The sequence below is a fragment of the Rhagoletis pomonella genome, unplaced genomic scaffold, assembly GCF_013731165.1.
Source record: "Rhagoletis pomonella isolate Grant_MI unplaced genomic scaffold, Rhpom_1.0 Rhpom_scaffold_00007, whole genome shotgun sequence".
In the NCBI taxonomy this organism is placed as follows: domain Eukaryota; kingdom Metazoa; phylum Arthropoda; class Insecta; order Diptera; family Tephritidae; genus Rhagoletis; species Rhagoletis pomonella.
Genome location: NW_023458561.1, coordinates 47332729 through 47351286, shown reverse-complemented (window position 1 = coordinate 47351286; position 18558 = coordinate 47332729). Strand labels below are relative to the sequence as shown.

Genomic DNA, 18558 nt, shown 5'->3' with positions numbered 1-18558 from the left:
TCTCACAGAATCTCCGAATCGTTATCTTGAATCGGATGTAAATATCCATTTCAAGACACCAATACGTCATGAATACAAACAGGCCATGTCGGATGAGGAATTAGCACAACGACAGGCTGAACAAATGCAAAAGCTTTATCAGGAGGAACGTCGACGCAAGTACTTACAGGAATTGCAGGACATGAATGCGCGCCGTCACACTGACAATTTTACACCAACACAAAAATCACCAATACCATTGAATCGGTATGATGACTTCCAATCGGATTTGGCACCCAAATCGCCAAATACGATAACAACACGTACGGCAGCGCGTGCGCTCTACAACTTCCAAGGACAAAATGCAAGGTAGGCAGGCATGACGAGAATAAATACTTAGTCCTCATTGTTCGCATTGCAAATCGTTTTTTTTTTGTCCGCAGGGAGCTCTCGTTTAAGAAAGGCGATATTATCTACATTCGCCGACAGATTGATCGTAACTGGTACGAAGGTGAACACAATGCCATGATTGGTCTGCTACCAGTGAGTTACGTTGAGGTAAGTGATATATTTATATATTAAAACAAGTGTTTGAAAAAGTGCAGGAAATTTGCCGAAATCAAGATGTGACAATAAGCATAGAAATAAATTATTTGCTGGGCGGAAGTTTTTGGCCACTGGACATAAATTTTTGGCCATTTTAAATTCTGGCATACAATTTTGCTAACTTAAAAACTGAATACAGATATGTAAATTTTGCTCAATTTAAAACAAGACATATATTGTTGGTCCATTAAAAACTGAAAATAAATATTTGCTGATTTTACAATTGGACATACATTTTAGTCATTTAGAAACTGTAAAATCTTTAAAAAAATATGCATACACACATTTTTAGAAGTTTAAAAACTGGATATAAATATCAGTAATTAAAAAACTGGACACTTATAATTGGTAAAATAAAAACTGAGCATAATTTTGTATCGTTTAAAAACAGTTTATAAATATTTTCTAACTCAAAAACTGGAGCTAAATTTGGGTCATTTAAATCTGGACATAAATTTTGATCATTTAAAACCTAAAATCAAACCTGGGCGTAAGGTTTTTGAAAGTTTTAAAACTGGACATTAAATTAAGTTAATTAAAAACTGGATATAAATTTTGGTGATCTAAAAACTAGGCAACAATTCTCGGTCCATTAAAAACTGGCCATAAATATTTGCTAATTTAACGACTGGACATAAATTATGGCCATTTAAAAACTTTAAAGTCGTTAAAAATATACACACCTTTTTGAATGTTAAAAAACTGGGCATAAATTTCAGTGATTTAAAAATTCGACATAAACTTTTGGTAAATTAAAAGCCGAACATAATTTTTGGTTATAAATATTTTCTAACTCAAAATCTGGACCTAAATTTTGTACGCTTAAATGCTGGACCATTTAAAAACTAGGCATACATTTTTGGTCACTTAAAGACCAGTCCCTAAATATTTAAATGGTCGTTAAAGAATTTACAAACATTTTTGGTAGATTTAAAACTGGGCATTCAATTTTTGGAAATTTTAAAACTGGGCATTAAATTCGGGCAATTAAAAGCTGGACATAAACTTTTTGTTAAATAGGAACGGCGAACATTTTGGTCATTAAAAAAATGGGATTAAATGTTTGGTTTTTAAAAAATATACATAATTTATTGGTCATTTAAAAATTGCAAATAAATTTTCACTCATCTCAAAATTGGATATATAAACTTTCAAACTCATTTATTTTTTTTCTGGAATAGAGTGAGGCTAGATTTATTTGGCTGACAAAAAAAAAATAAAACTGATCACTAGTGTTGCCGAGAGAATTTATGTGGGAATGCGTCATAGTTCCTTGCGTGATGTACTTTTTCGGCAGCTCTGGTGGATTTCCAAACGTTTGATCCGCGACATTCCTCAGTCTCGCAATGTGGTGAGGAACACAGACCCAAAAAAGCTTCTTAGTCACAGTGTACAAAATGCTGATCGAGTTGCGAAGAGCAAGAACTTTTGGGGGGTAAGAAGTTCAAAAGAGCTCTAATAGGTACTTTGGCCGCATTTGATTATATTTCTCCTGAAAATTATATCACATTCTAGTCTAAAAAATTTAAAGGTGTCCCTTTGACCGACACAGAGGCGGCTGAGATTATCTGGAGTCTCTTTAAACTATATATGCACATCCTTCAAGGAAACACTTTACCTGGCGTAATCCTCCTGAATGCCGTCAGTGCTGTTCTCTCATTACACTGCTTTCATTTTGGTGTTCATTGTTCGTTTTTGAACATTTTGTCAGGTAAAGCGCTAGCCCAATTGAGGTTGGACCCACCTCCTCCTTGGCTAGTCTGATCGCTAGATCACTTCAGTCCACTACCTTGTGGCATGGTACTCATAATATATGGATGTTGTGATATTTAGCAAGATAGTTAAGTGCTGGAAGACTAGCGTTCAATAAACTCCGAACGACGAAAAAGCTTGGGAGCCGCCGAGCTATCACTGAGAACGATATTGTGATAGTTCCTGCTCAGGTATACCTACCGCACTCAGACTGATGTTTGAGTCCAAATACGGCTGATCCTTTGCCCTCGGCAGTTTTCAAAATAGACGATACCCAGGGTTTTCTTTTCATTCATCTGTGAGAAGTAGGGCTGGTGTTAGCTGGGAGCTTAATATATGTATGCTCCTGGATGATATGACCTTTCCTCTGCCAAACTCTCCATAGTAAAATTAAGTAGAACTCGTTTTATCGCCTGTTCTAAAGTTTGTTTTAGGGGCTCTAGTTCTAGAATTTCCTCCAGTACTAACTTCAAGCAAGCGCACATATCTCCCGTAATGTGCAAATACATGACAGACGTTGAAGTGTTGTGACTGATGGTTTCACGGTGACTAGGACGGTCCTTAAGACCTACGGTGCCCCATATGTTATAATACTTAGGTTCTACGTACTACAACTAATTATAAGTCCATCAGATATGAGTTCAGTGTTCTTTCGAGGGCTTCTGAAAGCGACCAATCTATGTAGAATAGGGTGGTCCACAATAAGTAAAGTCGGATTTTTAATGCGCTCACCCCCTAAAATTGTTCTATGTCAAAAAATTATACGCGATTTTTTTTTTTAATTTTTTTTTTTTGAACTCACAAAATATTTAGAGGTCGCTCAAAGCGCTTAAAATTTTCCATGTATTTTATATGGGAAAAAAACAATTTTTCCTAGAAATGGTATAGAATTCTTGAAAATCAATATTTTTGTGATCGGAAAGCTCTGGTTCTCTTCGGAAGACTTCCAGTAACAATACACAATTATTTGTTTAAATATTTTTTAATACTAAAGATTTTTTATTTCCCCCCATTGCTTTTTCTGCCATTTTCTATGAAAAAATTGGCGCTTTGAGCGACCTGTAAATATTTTTTGATTTCAAAATAAAAACTAGGGGTATATTTTTTCGGTATATAACATTCCTAGGCGGCGAGAGCATTAAAATTCCGACTTTACTTATTTTTAACCACCCTATTGTACACTCTCCAAGACTTTTCAAGACATATAGGAGTGCTAACTGTTCGATTTTAGTAATGAATTTAAAATTAAATAAAATTTATAAAAATATAACAACGTAAAATCAGAAGAAATGGGCACCTCAACAGTGATATTTAAATGCTTAGTTTGAAGAATATAAATCAATGTTGCCATATATTTTTTTTATAAAAGGCAAAAACTTTTCTAAGTTCCTATTGTATACCCTCTTTGACTAATTTCAGATCGTAAACAAAGAGAGCGCCCGTTTACAACCAAAGAAACCATCAGAGGGACAAGCGCGTGCGAAATACAACTTCCAGGCACAATCTGGCATAGAATTGTCGCTAAATAAGGGCGAATTGGTCACACTCACCAGACGTGTGGATGAGAATTGGTTCGAGGGTAAAATAGCCAATAGAAAAGGTATCTTCCCAGTGTCATATGTGGAGGTGAGTGCGAAAGAAAAAGTATGTACGAGTATAATTTTTTTTTTAGAGAGCATTGTAATAATAAAATTTATACGGCTCCCATAAATGTATATGTATGTACGTTTATTGGCATTTCAGGTTCTCACCGATATCGGTGCCGAAGATATTGCCGCACGCACCGTTATCAGCGAACATGCGAGCGTCACGAATTTACGCCCCTCACTTGACACGCTACGCACAAATATTAATAATGAATTCAATTTAATAACCAAAAATGGCCATCAGCCACCAAATGGCATACTCAAGGAAACCAAACAACATCACAACAATAAAATTGATGCACTGCACGTGGATACGCATTCAGAGCCGTTAGTGTAAGTTGAGCGAAGAAGAAAAAAAGTGGAAAAATTTTTTATTAAATTCTTATAAATTTTTCTTCTCTGCAGCTATCGCGCACTCTACAAGTACCGCCCGCAGAATTCCGATGAAATGGAGCTGCTCGAGGGTGATATCGTTCATGTGTTGGAGATATGCGACGATGGCTGGTTTGTGGGCACCTCACAGCGCACTGGCTGCTTTGGCACCTTCCCCGGCAACTATGTGGAGCGTGTGCTCTGAAAGAGTGTCTTCCGCGGCACGCCAATAAGCGTTGATAATGCATTCTACCAAAATACACACACACACACACACAATCACAATATTAATAAAAAAAAAATACTTAGTTGAATGAACAAATTGAAGAAAAAGCAATCAAAGAATAAATTATGTTAAACAAAAACAAACAAAAAAACACACCAGCAGCTGCAATATGTATTGAAAAAAGCCACCTAATATTAATTATATTTAATTTTTGTTGTTATATTTTATTTTATTTGCCGACTTATGTAATTTTAATTAAAAATTAAACAAAAAAATATATATATTTATTTACATACTTATATTCATGTTGAAAAGTATAACTCTACGTAAAACATATATTAAATTATATTAACCACAAAGTTTAAATTTGAAGCATAAAACAAAAAATATTTGCAAGAAGCATTAAGTGGTGTGGAGGAGCGTGCTTGCGTAAGCCTCAGGCAACAACAACAGCGGCAGCAAAAAAAACCAAAAGGTAGATGCGGCGACGCACTAGCCTCCCTCCACCTGCAACGTTTACTAATAAAACTAGTCAAAGCTATTTCCAAAAAAAAAAAACATTAATTAATTAATTAAACATTTGCACAAGTTGAAGAAGAAGAAAAAGGAGAAGCTAAAGCTGAAGCGATATTCAAACAAAAATAGCAATGAAAATGTTTAATTTGAAAGTAATTGCAATTTCAAATGATATTCAACTGATATTAAAATGTCCTTGCGTCACGTACACACACACACACACACACATACATACATCAGTTAATAAACAAAGACCCTTGGTTTGTTTTACATACCATCAACAAAACCTACCAAAATGTGCCTTCCCATCCATGTTGCCTTCATGAAAAAAAAAAATAAAATAAAATAAAAAATACCACAAATTACAAAAATGTTTGTATGTGTATAGCATCCGAAAAATATCCTTTATCTCGTTACCGAATGTGTATTTGCAAGAAGAAAATTAAATGGTTTTGCCTGCTGGTTTGTAGTTGACACAATTTAGTTGTAATTTGCATACATATTAATGTATTTGTTGTTATTAGAATAAAAACCAAAAAATAATAAAATGCATAAAACACAAAAAAACACTAATTGAGCAATATTTTAATCTGAACTGAAGGCTGCAAGTAGCCTAGATATAAGGGTGGTCCTTAAAATAGCAACATATAAATTTTGTATGGCGTCAGTGCTTGCGTCAGATTTTCTTTTCAAAAAACTGTAAATTTCAAAAAAAAAATTAATTGAAAAAAAGAATAAATACATTCAATAAAAAGTCATAAACAGTTTAAATAATACAAAACCAGACTTTGTAAACCGAAACATTTAAATCACATTTCAGTTTCAATATTTTTCCTAAATTGCTTTCTTACCTTTTTATACATTTGATTTGAAACCTCAACTTTAATATTACAACCTGAATCACTTTTTTTTTACGAAATCTTGCGTTTTTACAATAACAAAGGCCGGAATTTGTAATTTATTTCTTGTTTTACTTAAACTGATTTCGGCCAATATTCTACCTACATTTGCTATTTTTAAAAGAAGAAACGCTGCAACCTTCTTATTTAAAAAATTCACTTCCAAAAAAAAAAGAAAAATTTTTTTTTGTTCATTCAAATTTTAAATTTCGCGGAAAAAATATAATTTGTACTAAAGGTATTTTAAAAAGCTGTAATGTTGTCTAAAAAACTGTAATTTAACTGTTAAAACTGTGGATCTGGCAACATTGTTACACAGATATCAACAAAAATTTCCAAATTTTATAATAATTTTTAGGGGTCGCTACCAGGGTTGGATTTACATTAATCCCAAACATTTTTTATTTTAACATTTTGAAATTTTCGTGGATGTCTTTATTTTGTGCCGTAGATTGCCCTGCGCTATGCAGGAAAATACAGCAATTCCTGGATAGGATTCTTAGAGGATTTAAACGCAACTGCAAAGTTTGGAATACGGCAGTTGCTAAGGTTTGAAGACTCTACTACGTACTGCTCGTTTCATATACCGAATTAAAAAACGAGCAGTACGTTAACTACTGTTATAATCCCAAAATATGCAGTTTTAAGTGACGAATTGCTCGTTCACGACTGTTACGATTAGAGCCCAGGATTAAAGGGGTTTTGGATCCATGTGTTGTCACAATGGGCCTAGACGTGCTGGCTTCCTCTCAGCTCAGCAGGCACTTCAAATTAACCTAAGCTTTAGAAAAAGTACTAAGACCCATCGTTTGTAGAAAAAGTACTGATATTAAACGTTTACGAAATGTGATCTCGGAAGGTTCAGTTAAATGTATACTCAAAAACCAAATAGACTTCGTCATGCGATGTGAAGCTAAAAAACGGCCAACCACCTTAGAGAACTCTAGGAAAAACCTCGAAGGTTACTGAGCTTTTACATATGCTAATACAGGAGCGCTTTCCTCCACCTGAATCAAGATTCTCGAAACCGAAGCGCCTTTAACGCATTACAAATAAATTTAATAGGTTCAATTTCCAGGAGCACATCCGGTAAAACTATATGATCTCCAGAGAACAGAATAAATGGAACGACTAATAATCGGACGTTTAAAGATTCGGCCATAGAAGATATCATTCGATTATCCGAACAGTTAAAGGAAACCCTACTTGTGATTCTTCGACAAATCAGAAATTTTTTACTTCAAATCTTTGAACGATTTAAATAGAGTCCTTTCAAACGTCTGCTGAATCAATGTTTTGTCTTTTTATTTCTGATCTAGGATTTGAAAAAATAGTGTCTTTATTTTTCTTGTCGCTATAACCGCAGAAGTGGCAGTCCTTGACCACAAATATTTTTAGGCCGTTTGGGTTAGTAGCATTTTCCAAAGATATATTATCTCCAAATCCGAAGAAAAGTAAAAATCCAAAATTACTACGATTATATTTGGCAATATGACCAAATTTAACCCTGGCTCAGTTACGGTCTGGATACTGTAACCAACAGCTAATAGATGACTTCTTCATCGAATGAACTAACCAACGACGTTTATTCGTATGAAAAAAATAAGAAAACCTTTAAAAAAATATTAAAGACATATTACATTAAAATTTTAATATAACATTTTTGAAAAGAGCACACAGTGCGTTGAAAATTTTTTGTAACTTGCATCACCCTGTTATAGCTCACATGTTCACAATACGCCTGGTGCTGTCAAAATTATTTAAAAGTAAACAAACAAAAGTCAACAAAATGGACTGCAGCAGCCAGTAAGAATTTAACTAATTTAATCAATATTCATTTTATATTTATAATACAAAGTACATTTTCAGCACGGAAGCGCCCGAAAGCTTCACGCGTATTGAGGCATTCTTGCAATTGCTACCAGTGAATGACAACAATGCGCTGCAAATTCTAGACCAACTGAAAGCTCTACGAAATCTTTGTGCGGTAGATCCAATGCATCAAAATATCATAGCTGAACATGAGGAATTCAATGCTCAGCTGCATAAATTACTATTTAATAACAGCACAATTGAAATTCCGCAAAATATACTGCTAATAGCGCTACAGTTACTCGCGAATGCTATTGTGCAAAATCCCAACTCTCAACGCAACATTTGGAGGCAACATGGCGATGCAATTGTTGAATGTTGTCATAAGCCACCACTTGGGCGGCATACTGACATACTCCTAATGATAATGTACAATGTGCTGAAAGGCGGTGCTGTTTCGAATATGGAGCAACAATCGCTGGGTGCATCGGTTTGCGTATGGCAAACAATTGTGCAGGAACGCAGTGAAGCCAGCTGCGAATTTTTACACTTTATTTTTGAGCATTTCATTGTATACGGTGGACACAACACAGTGCGTTATTATGCACATTTAACACCTATGCAACGCATTTCATTCCTGGAGTACTTGGTGAATTACCTACGACAAGATAGTCCAAATGGACGAATACATCAGTTTCTTTTAAAATATATTACCAAAGAGTTCAACATAAAATCTGATCGAATTCTCGTGTGCAAGCGTGATGGTACACAAGCTTCTGCAACTGTCGAAGCTGATTCATTACCAGCACGTGAGGGTTATGCACTTTTGCGTGTGATTGCTAGCGCGTCTGGCAGCGAGTTGTATGGAGATAGTTATGCCAAGGAACAGTCGCTGTTTTTGAATGTGAGTAGTTTGTTGCGTTGCTTAGCGCAGGTGGGTAAGCAGTCGCAGAATATTTTTACACCAATGACAAAATTAGAGGAAGTGGCACTCACATCAGACATTTCAAGAGATTTCGAGTCGGAGGTTTCGTTTGAATTGAAAACTTTATTGGTGCGTTGCATTGCAAATTTGCTTTACAAGAACGCAGTCAATCAAGGTTACTGCATAGATACACAGTTGCTGCCGACACTCTTGGAGTGTACCAATATGGATGCACGAAATCCACGTTAGTATTTACTATAACATGAGTTTGAAATGTTTAGAAGTGTTATTGGGAATTCATATTTTACAGTTCTAAAAGAGTGGAGTGTTTTGGCCATTCGCAACGCTTGCTTCGGCTGTCCAGAGATACAGGCAATGATTGCGAATATGACAAATCAAGGTGCTGCGCAGAATGACATTATTGACGAATTGAATTTAGATATGGGTGCTTTACGCATTAAGCCGAATCGAGGATGAAGAGTCTATAAATGTGGGAACTTTTTTAATGGAGGAATGTACTAATATATTGTTATTATTTTTCAGTTTGTATTACATGCATTACTGTTTTTTTTTAAGATACGTTTTTACCATGATTCAATAATTAAATAATTATTATTGAATCATGCGGCTTTACAAGCCTTTTAATATTCTGATCAATTGCTCCTATACAACTCATAAAAAAATAAAATTTCTTATCTTAAAAAAGAAGCTTCTTCAGGATAGAATTGTACTTGAAAGTTTGGCATCAGCTGCCAAGTACCGACCGCTGTTAAAAAAGACCAGTGGTACTAAATTGAAAAAAATGAATTGTATAGAACACATACGAAAAAATATATAAATTTGCATCTGATGTACATATGTATGCATGTACATTAGGGTGGTTCTTAAAAAAAATCAAATTAGCGATTTTATCAGTCTCAACCCTTTAATCGGTAATACCACGGCCACAGATATCACATACAAATTTTGGTCCCAATTGGAGACGGTTAAGGCGTGTCTCACAGGGGCCAAAGTAGATTCCTCTATAGAGACTCAAAAAATTAAAATTAATTAACGGACTGCAATCGGGACCAAAATTTATATTTGATATCTACGACTATAGTAGCATTGACGTAGGGGTTGAGGCTTAGGAAATCTGATGTAAAAATTTGCTTCCTACATTTAAGGACCCCCCTAATGTATATATATTGTGGTCATACTTATAACAATTTTTTATGTCAATATGTACACACTTATGGGTTGTTGTTGTTGTTGTAGCAGCATACAAATTCCCCAAAGAGTTTTTGGGAGTGTTGCTGGAGTGACAGTCCTTGGCCAAATATAAATCTGGGTCGTTCCGGTTACGTAGACCCGACTGTCGTGGGAACGCACACTTATGGGTAGGAATACCTGCTGCATTATTTACATGCCAAAGAAAACACACCAAACCGCTTGCTGGTGTCAAGTGTCGAAAATTTACCCAGTTCACCTGAATTACTACTTTTGTCATACCCTTAGAAAACGCTCTTTCGCTCATATGTTACGCATTAGTAGTCGATGTTCGCACATACGGATCTTAATATTAGCGAAACAAAAAAGGAATCCCGGCATAATTCTTCCGCTATTGTCTTATAGTGAACATAATACTTCTATTCAATTAATATTTAAATATGTACTTATGAATGTATGTTTGTATGGTACGCGATCATGCAAGCGATGATCTAAAGCACCATACCTTTTCCCCAGATGGAGTACATATGTACGTACTTAAATTACCAGATACAAATTTTTGTCTGCTTATCAGTGCTAGCGGTTGTCTTTAGACACACCGTGCAGTGAATTCTAGACTCTAGATTATTCACAAACAAAGCACCTCTGTGAGTCCCCTGCGATTAAGCGCTTGGGAGATCCCAGACTCCTATGGGCGTGCTATCAGCAGTATGTCAAGAAAGTAAAATCACGCAGAATATAAAACTCAGCTGCCCAGCTGAATTCTGTATCATAACTCAAAAGCCCTTGCAGTAGCAGTACAACAGCCATAGCAGCGCAATCACTAAATTATTACCAGCAAACATCCGAAACAATCAATTCAATATGAAGACAATCGTACTTTTCGCTGGACTCATCTGTGCTTTCTGCCTCTTCCATACCACCAATGCAGCGCCAGCTGATACAACTGCTTTGGAGCTAGAGCCGGAATTCGACCAATTGGCCGTACTGAATGAGGAGTCTGTGTCTGAGTTGAGTCGCCAAAAGCGCGCCACATGCGATCTACTGAGTGGCACTGGCGCTAATCACAGCGCTTGTGCGGCCCATTGCATACTTCGCGGCAATCGTGGCGGTTATTGCAACGGTCGCGCTGTTTGCGTCTGTCGTAACTGAGAAGAACAAGGAGAAACTTAAAACAGTGAGAGAAAGTTGTGGATACGCTTATTTTTTTTTTTAGGATAAAACTCGAATTTTAGTATATTTAAACCCATTTATAATACTTAAATCGTGAAAATATGTATACTAGGATATACGTCTAATGAAAGTATTAAAATTATGATAATAAATATACAGTTATATATTCTATTGCATAGCCAAAATATATATGTATGTATGTATTTACATAAGTATGTATAAAAAATTCGTAAGTATTGGAGCCGAGGACGTTTCTCTTTCAGAATTGTCGTTCAGTTATCTGAGATAAGATATCCTGCCTGGTAAGGCATAGAATCTTTGATCTGAATTTCAGAACGAAGATCTCAAAGGAGAAGTTTGAACAACTGAATTCCTGTGCCTTGACTTCAAAATTGTAAATACATTAGTGCTCTGACAGTGCAAAGATGAAATATCTGTATACAAGCAGTCCTTAAGTTCTTCAACCTAGGACCTTCTAAGCCCTTAAAGTCAGATTGGCAGCCAAGGTCAAGGTGCCTTTAAGTTGTAGTAACTTCGTTCAGTTGTCCCTCATTCTTAATCTATTTGTGTTGTGCGAAAGTCTTGAAGCCCTTTGAACACTTTTGGTGAAGCCATAATTCCTTCTTCATAATCCTCTTTAAGCCAGCTTTGATCGTTAAGAGATTTTATTTAGACCGAAAGAAACTTTAATCAGACGAGGCTAGTTCGTGGCTATATAATGGCTACCTCAAAGCTTCACAGACATGCTCTATAGACACCAAAGAAGTATGTGGCCTAGTCCAGTCGTGATGCGAAACATTGCCTTAATGAATGATTGTTTCAATAGCATTAGTTGCTGGCAACAGAGAGCCGAATCAACGGTTTAACTAGGTCCTATGAGCCCGTGGTGTTTAACTTGTCTGTCTGGAAGCTTCCTGACCCAGCGTAGGGAGTTTCCCTGGTCTCATATGCTGACGACTGTTCGATATTGGCGCCCTGTAATGGAATTGATAACCTCTGCTCGAAAGTAAACGTCTACCTTTACGAACTCTCTCGCTTTTTACTGCACGGAAGCTAACGGCGACCCTCTACATCACCTGGACGAAGGAGTTTAGTCTTCAACTAGGCATTCACGTCGATGGCAAACCAATTCGGACGGTGTATAACCCGAAAATCTCAGAGGTTAGCTTTGACAACCTTCTCCACTAGCACTATAACTAGAGGAAGAGCCTCCGCCCAGGCAAATAAGAAGGTACAATTTCGAATATATGGTCATGGTTCATATTTTCCTCCTTTTGACTCGACGACGTAACGGCCAGTGATCAACGGTATTCATTTAGAGTCGGTCACCACCTACCACGAGTCTAAACCTCTGAAGGCCGGCGCACACTTTCCACCTATCGCAGGCACAGAGCTTCACCTGCCACGAGAGATCGCATTGCTCTGGCTCAATTACGGTTAGGATATTGCAGCAGCCTCGACATCCACCTGTCCAAACTCGACCCCTATAGTCCTAATGAGCTTCCGGAATGTGAAGGCTCCTCCCATGACTCCAACGACCTCTTCACATGTTAACTCCTACCCTTTCGAAACAGCCGTTATTTAGTTCAGCTTGACGACAACGATTGATGAACAAACCGACCCAGGCGGGGCTTAGTAGTTCAGCTAGAACAACAACAGCAACAGCACATGATGAACTATTCAATTTCAATTCTATCTTCTTTTCCGCGCAATATTGTTTTACGTGACCCTTTTTTCATCGTCCGATGGTGTTCGATTAAAAATGGCTTTACTTCGTTTCAGCAGCGAATTATGTTAATTAAATAAATAACGGGCTTCGTTTGGTATTCAGGTTTATGTAAATGACTGTTTTTTTTACATTCGTCGAGGTCCACCTTCCACACTCCTTCTGAAGCCGCTACAGGTTCGACTGAAATTGATAACGAAACCTTTTCCCTGTCCTGAAGGATAGCGTTTTTTAGTCTCCAAAACCAACTTCCATGAAATCGTAGCTGATCGTCATCTTGAGATATTGCAAAACACCTTTTAACATGGGTAAGCACCAGAATGGAGTACTTGAGATCAATAAATTTTGGAACAAAAAATTTTCTTCTCGAGACAAAAACATCGATATAAAATACTTTAGGGTTCGATTGTAAATACTTAAAAACTAATGAAATTGCCTTCGAGTCGAAATACTTCCTTAGCAAAAGTTTAATAATTTTTGTCGAGCTTTAATTTACTTAGGGTGGTACATTATGATGATAATAACTGAGAAATGTTAGGTCAGAACTAGAGCGGGGTACTTGAGTTCAATGAAATTTGAAACAGAAAGATTGTCTCCTCGATGCAAGAGCTGCTTTAAATTCCGACCGTAAGTGCCGAAGATATGTATGTCAAAAAGTGTAAAAACGCGACCCCTATGTTTGGTGAAAAAAAAAATAAATAAAAATTCGACTCAAGAGTCTACGGCGAACTTTTTTCTGGATCAGTCGATGTACATTAGGCTGCACCAATAAAAAAGTTGCGGGCTTTCCGCCGGAATTAAAATTGTACTATATTTTAAGATGTGTGCCAAGATATTACGGAAAGATTTAAAAGAGCTAGATCGATTAGAAAATACTTCCAAAAATCTAATTATTTCGATCCCGTTGACAAATTTCGTAAACATTTTTATGCAGACATTTTAGGCTTAAACACTTTTGTCATCTCTGAGGTGATTAAAAAAAAATTTATTTTTGGAGATATTTTCAAATAGGCCCACCTCACGAAAATTGCATTATTTTTCTGAAATATTTTGGCGGAGGTCTTAAAATATAATAAATTTTATACTTCCGATGGAGAAACAGTACCGATTTTATTTTTTTGCGTGGAGAGTGATGCACCCTAATGTACATGCATATGGTTATATGTGAAAAATGTTTCTCGCGCGACAATTTACTGTTACCCATTCGATATCACTAAAGCATATCTTGGAAACCATAATTGAAATTTTGTCTACATTCCAGTAAACGAATTGCGCACAATAAATTTGTAGGAAATCTTTATACATACATATGTATGTATGTACAAATAATTCATGTAAGGCATGCCACATTGGCGCCCAAATAAATCACAAAATTTATTATACACTCTCTCCTTGAAAACTGTGAACCGATTATCACTTAAGTAATAACTTAACTTCTTTAGTACTTGACAAATAGTTACTTCAGCCGCATACATACAGTGATATCCACCAATTGGTATAAATTACAGTTTAGAAGCGGAAGCAGTAATCAGAACACTATAACTGCAACAGTTGGAAAACGCATATCTGTTTAACTATTTAGCTTTTCTTCAACATGAAGAAGATTTTACTACTTTTAGGCCTCATTTTCGTTTGTTGCCTATTTGCTGTCAGCAAAGCACTACCTGGGGATACCACTGCCACCACCATCACCACCACCACCACTGCAAGGCCGATTTGGTCGGAACGTAAGGGTCGCTTCGCATGCAGATTTCTGGGCCCCTTCGGCATGGGTAATGCTGCGTGTGCAGCACATTGCACAATTCGTGGTAGCCAAGGTGGCTCCTGCAATGAACAAATGTTATGCGTTTGCAACCAGTGAAGGCAGGAATAAGAGCGTTAAAGTTTTGAATGACATAAAAGTTGGAATTACATATGTATATGTTTACATATATAACATAACTGTAACTGCATTGTTCGCAAATAAATGCGTCTCAAATACATTTTCCATTGTGACAAGTATTTTTTGTGGAATTGCGAATAATTTTTTTGTGTAGCAAAAAGGGAGGTTAAAAAAGCTGCCATTTTATTTCATTCGATTCGAATCGAGTTTCATTCGATCACGGATGCCAGGATTCGGGCCCAGTGTTATTTATATGTTTTTGTTCAATATTTTATTGGTATGAAATACATTTTTTGTTCTTTTATACAAAAAAAAAAGGTAATTATCCCAACGTTATAGCAGGAGTACAGAAACAAAAATTACACCAACTACGCATAATTACATTAAAAATTAAACTAATACATCATTTAGACATTAAGAACGACCGAGGCGAAAAACCAGCTGCTCCGATAACACCACCTTATTTCCTAAAAAAAAAAATCTACCAACTTCCACCATGTTTTGTAGGTAAAATTTACCAAAATAAATTTTTTCACACATCAGTTCAACGAATGCCTTTTGATATTTAGTACACAATATCCCAGGGGACGCACACCTGTGAGTCCCCTCAGTGTTAAACCTATGCATATATGTAATATGTACATACATACATACTTACAAGGGAAATCCACACCTTCCTCATCAACACATTATCAGCGGTCTAGCAAAAGTATAAAACATCGGAATTTAAGACATGAGCATCAGAGCACTACAACAGTCTTTGCAACGACAATCAGAACGCGACACAAAGTATTCAGCTATCAGCTAATAACAAATTTTGTCAAAATGCAGAAAATCGTACTATTTGCCGGCATCATCTGCGCGTTTTGCCTTTTCAATGCTAACCAAGCTGCTCCTGCTGACACAGCTGCCCACGAAGCGGCAGATGACCAACTGGCCCTGCTGGAGCAGGTTCCTGCTTTGGAGTTAAGTCGTGATAAACGTGCCACATGTGATCTTCTAAGCGGTTTTGGACTTAAACACACTGCATGTGCAGGACATTGTTTAGTTCGTGGCAATCGAGGCGGTTATTGTAATGGACGTGGCGTGTGTGTGTGTCGCAATTGAGAGTATGCTGCTGGAAACTGAGTTAATAACTCACCATTTTAAAATAAAATTATAAGAATAAAAGAAACTAGAAGAACTGTGTACTATCTCGTTTATATTTTGTTAAATGTCCTGATTGTTATGACAGACATAGTATCTTCCACGAAAATGTTTATCATAAAAGCCTTGTGGTATTTTCTGCAATATTTACGTTTTTTATAACTATTTGAAGGTTAAGATCGGCATACATAAGAAGTGTACTCGTACGCCCAACTATCTAAAGTTTTAGAAAACTTTTACTGGGTTTGCGTTCTCGTACCCAAAAAACTTGCGAAGTAGACGAAATTGAGAGAGCAAAATGTGAAAGAGAGCTGCAAATTTCTGCTGGAAAAATTTTTCCCAGCTAAAACTTGCAAGTAAGAAAATCAGCCGATCACAAACACATGTTTGTAAATAAACAAAAGAAAATATGGCCTTTTTGAGGTTTTTTATCATGGTTCTTAGCATTAACCCTCTGCGTCTGATGTGGTGGTATGACAGACACCAAAGGTTCGACATTTTTTCTGAATTTCAATAGCCTTGACCACTAAAAACGCCTATTTTTCGACATATAGTTGATTTAGATGACTATTTCATTAAGGAGTAATTAAAGCATTGATAGAATTTCCAGTTTAAATTGAAAAAAATTTATTAATAAATATCTAATATTTATACATACATATTTTGATCTGGAAAATTGGTATATGAGAGACGCGCAGTAGCAGAAGGTTAAATCGAACATTGTGCGGGCTTTGTGACTAAAATTCTTTCCGATCTTCGCTCAAACTCTGTCAACCTAAGCTGTACGCTTTAAAACAGATCGTTAAAATCATTATAACTCATAGAGAAAAAACCAGTGCTAAATATTTACATTTGCATATGTTATAGTTAGTCATGCAGTCGTTTATTTTACTGCCGGGTATTTCGACCGGGAATCACAAAACTTAACAAGAGTTGCGTTATCACTCAATGCAATAAGTAAATACTGAAATATTTTCAAGACTTCGAGTGGTTTATAAAACGGAGATGGAAGGGTTGTCGTGTATCAGAACACAGTCGATTTCAAAGCGACAACTATTCAATATGAGAATAACCGTACTTTTTGCTTTTTTCATCTTTGCATCTTTGTGCATTTTCGATGCTATCGCTGCACCTGCTGACAAGGTTTCCTCCAAAGGACTATCAACCCAGTCGAACTTAGAAAACGAGAATTCTCCAGTAAATTTAAGCCGCCAGAAACGCTTCACATGTAATAGTAATGCATGTGCCGCTCATTGCATATTGCTTGGCAGAGTAAAAGGAGGTTATTGCAACTACAATCAACATGTCTGCGTTTGCCGTAGATAATATGTGATTTTCAGGGAAGAGCGGAAGGGCAAATGAATTATAATTTAATTTTTGTGCTTGTTTTTATTTTTTGATGCAGTATGTCAGTTATTATAACAATGTAAATAAATTGTGGAATTACGTTTTCTTCTGCATAAATATATTTGTATTTTTTATTTTTGGTTTATTTAGTTCAGTTTACAACTAAAAATGTATGTAAAAATTTAAGCAACAAATTGTAACACACTTTTTATGCATATTAATTTTTATATGTATCTTTTTGTAAGAAAAAATTTTCCGTGGGCAAATAGATAAAAAAAAACGTCCCGCCTAAAACTGTGAATAAATTCAGGACTGAAAATAAAGACTTCATTGCCGGAAATTTTACCACACTATACCAGTGATGTCTCCTTAGAAATAGCTACCAGCTCAGCCTGAAAATCACTCCAGTCATCAGGCAGGCAAAGCAGAATGGTATACCTAAATGTTCCGTGTAAACACTTGGCGGATTCACAACGGTGTCGTATTGTTTAAACTTCGTAAACTTTAAAAGCTTAAATAAATGTTTAGGGCGGAATTCACAGCGCATAGTTAAACTATTGTTAACTTAATTAATAACGAAAGTTTAACTATGGGTTTATATTCATAGCATCGTAGTTAACTAGAGATATTTGAAACAATAAAATTTAGCAATGCTACGAAATGAAATGTTCTTGTTCATTTTTAACGAGAGGCAAAGGTTCTACGGACAAAGTATAACAATTTATAAAAAGACTTCAAAAAGCGGGCAGCAGCAGAGCGAAGAAGCCAATTGGTTTTCGAAGAAATTGATGATCAAATTAATTCAATTACTAGCCAAACTGCTTCTTTACTTAACCGGAATCTGTTGCGAAAGTCTCTTACGCTATAAGCCTGAAATAAGCAAGGACGTCTGTTGAATACACGTTCACGACGATGTAATAAAAAGCTCCAGATTTGTTTGATTTCTGCATCGCTTTCAGATCAGATCAGAGCAAGCTTGTCCTATGTGAAAACATGTTTTAAATAAATATTAACATTTCTTTTTAAACTTGATTTTATTTTCTCACGTTTTTCTTACATTTTTCCTTGCGTCAAGATATGAATCTCATTCCACAAAAATGAATGAAATGAATTTATCTATGAGAATATCAGGGTTTAATCTATTGCTAACTTTATACGATGAATACAGAAATCAGTAGTTAAACTCTTGTTCCTAGTTAACTACGTACAGTGAATTCTGCCCTTAGAGAACTGAAAACCACAACCAGCTATTTTTTAACACTGCGAAAATTCATAGTATGACTTTGATGGTACGTTGGGAACCCTCTTAATATATTTTTTAGGCGTTTAAAGTTTACGACAT

The 18558-nt window shown here is 36.0% G+C and overlaps 4 protein-coding genes across 7 annotated transcripts in view; all 4 read left to right on the top strand.

Annotated features, from left to right (window-relative positions):
* The window catches only part of LOC118742945 (sorbin and SH3 domain-containing protein 2), an 86073-nt gene extending 80625 nt beyond the window's left edge, over window positions 1–5448 (top strand). For 2 of the 4 annotated variants that reach the window (XM_036475376.1, XM_036475377.1), the window contains exons 7-11: window positions 9–348; window positions 423–537; window positions 3757–3981; window positions 4081–4316; window positions 4389–5448. In XM_036475376.1, coding sequence (XP_036331269.1) covers window positions 9–348; window positions 423–537; window positions 3757–3981; window positions 4081–4316; window positions 4389–4560 — 1088 coding nt within the window. In that variant the 3' untranslated portion in view covers window positions 4561–5448. The remainder of the gene's footprint in view (window positions 1–8; window positions 349–422; window positions 538–3756; window positions 3982–4080; window positions 4317–4388) is intronic. The other 2 variants (XM_036475375.1, XM_036475378.1) reach the window with 1 other exon arrangement.
* A 2306-nt stretch (window positions 5449–7754) lies between these two features.
* LOC118742944 (ataxin-10) lies at window positions 7755–9524 on the top strand. The gene is made up of 3 exons (XM_036475374.1): window positions 7755–7802; window positions 7866–8977; window positions 9044–9524. Exons 1-3 carry the CDS (start codon window positions 7786–7788, stop codon window positions 9208–9210), a joined length of 1296 nt encoding a protein of 431 aa, XP_036331267.1. The 5' UTR covers window positions 7755–7785; the 3' UTR covers window positions 9211–9524.
* A 1104-nt stretch (window positions 9525–10628) lies between these two features.
* Window positions 10629–11304, top strand: LOC118742943 (sapecin-like). The gene has a single exon (XM_036475373.1). The coding sequence runs from the start codon at window positions 10807–10809 to the stop codon at window positions 11092–11094; it is 288 nt and encodes a 95-aa protein (XP_036331266.1). The 5' UTR covers window positions 10629–10806; the 3' UTR covers window positions 11095–11304.
* Window positions 11305–15368: 4064 nt separating this feature from the next.
* LOC118742942 (phormicin-like) lies at window positions 15369–15894 on the top strand. The gene has a single exon (XM_036475371.1). It carries the CDS (start codon window positions 15549–15551, stop codon window positions 15828–15830), a length of 282 nt encoding a protein of 93 aa, XP_036331264.1. The 5' UTR covers window positions 15369–15548; the 3' UTR covers window positions 15831–15894.
* Window positions 15895–18558: the final 2664 nt, after the last annotated feature.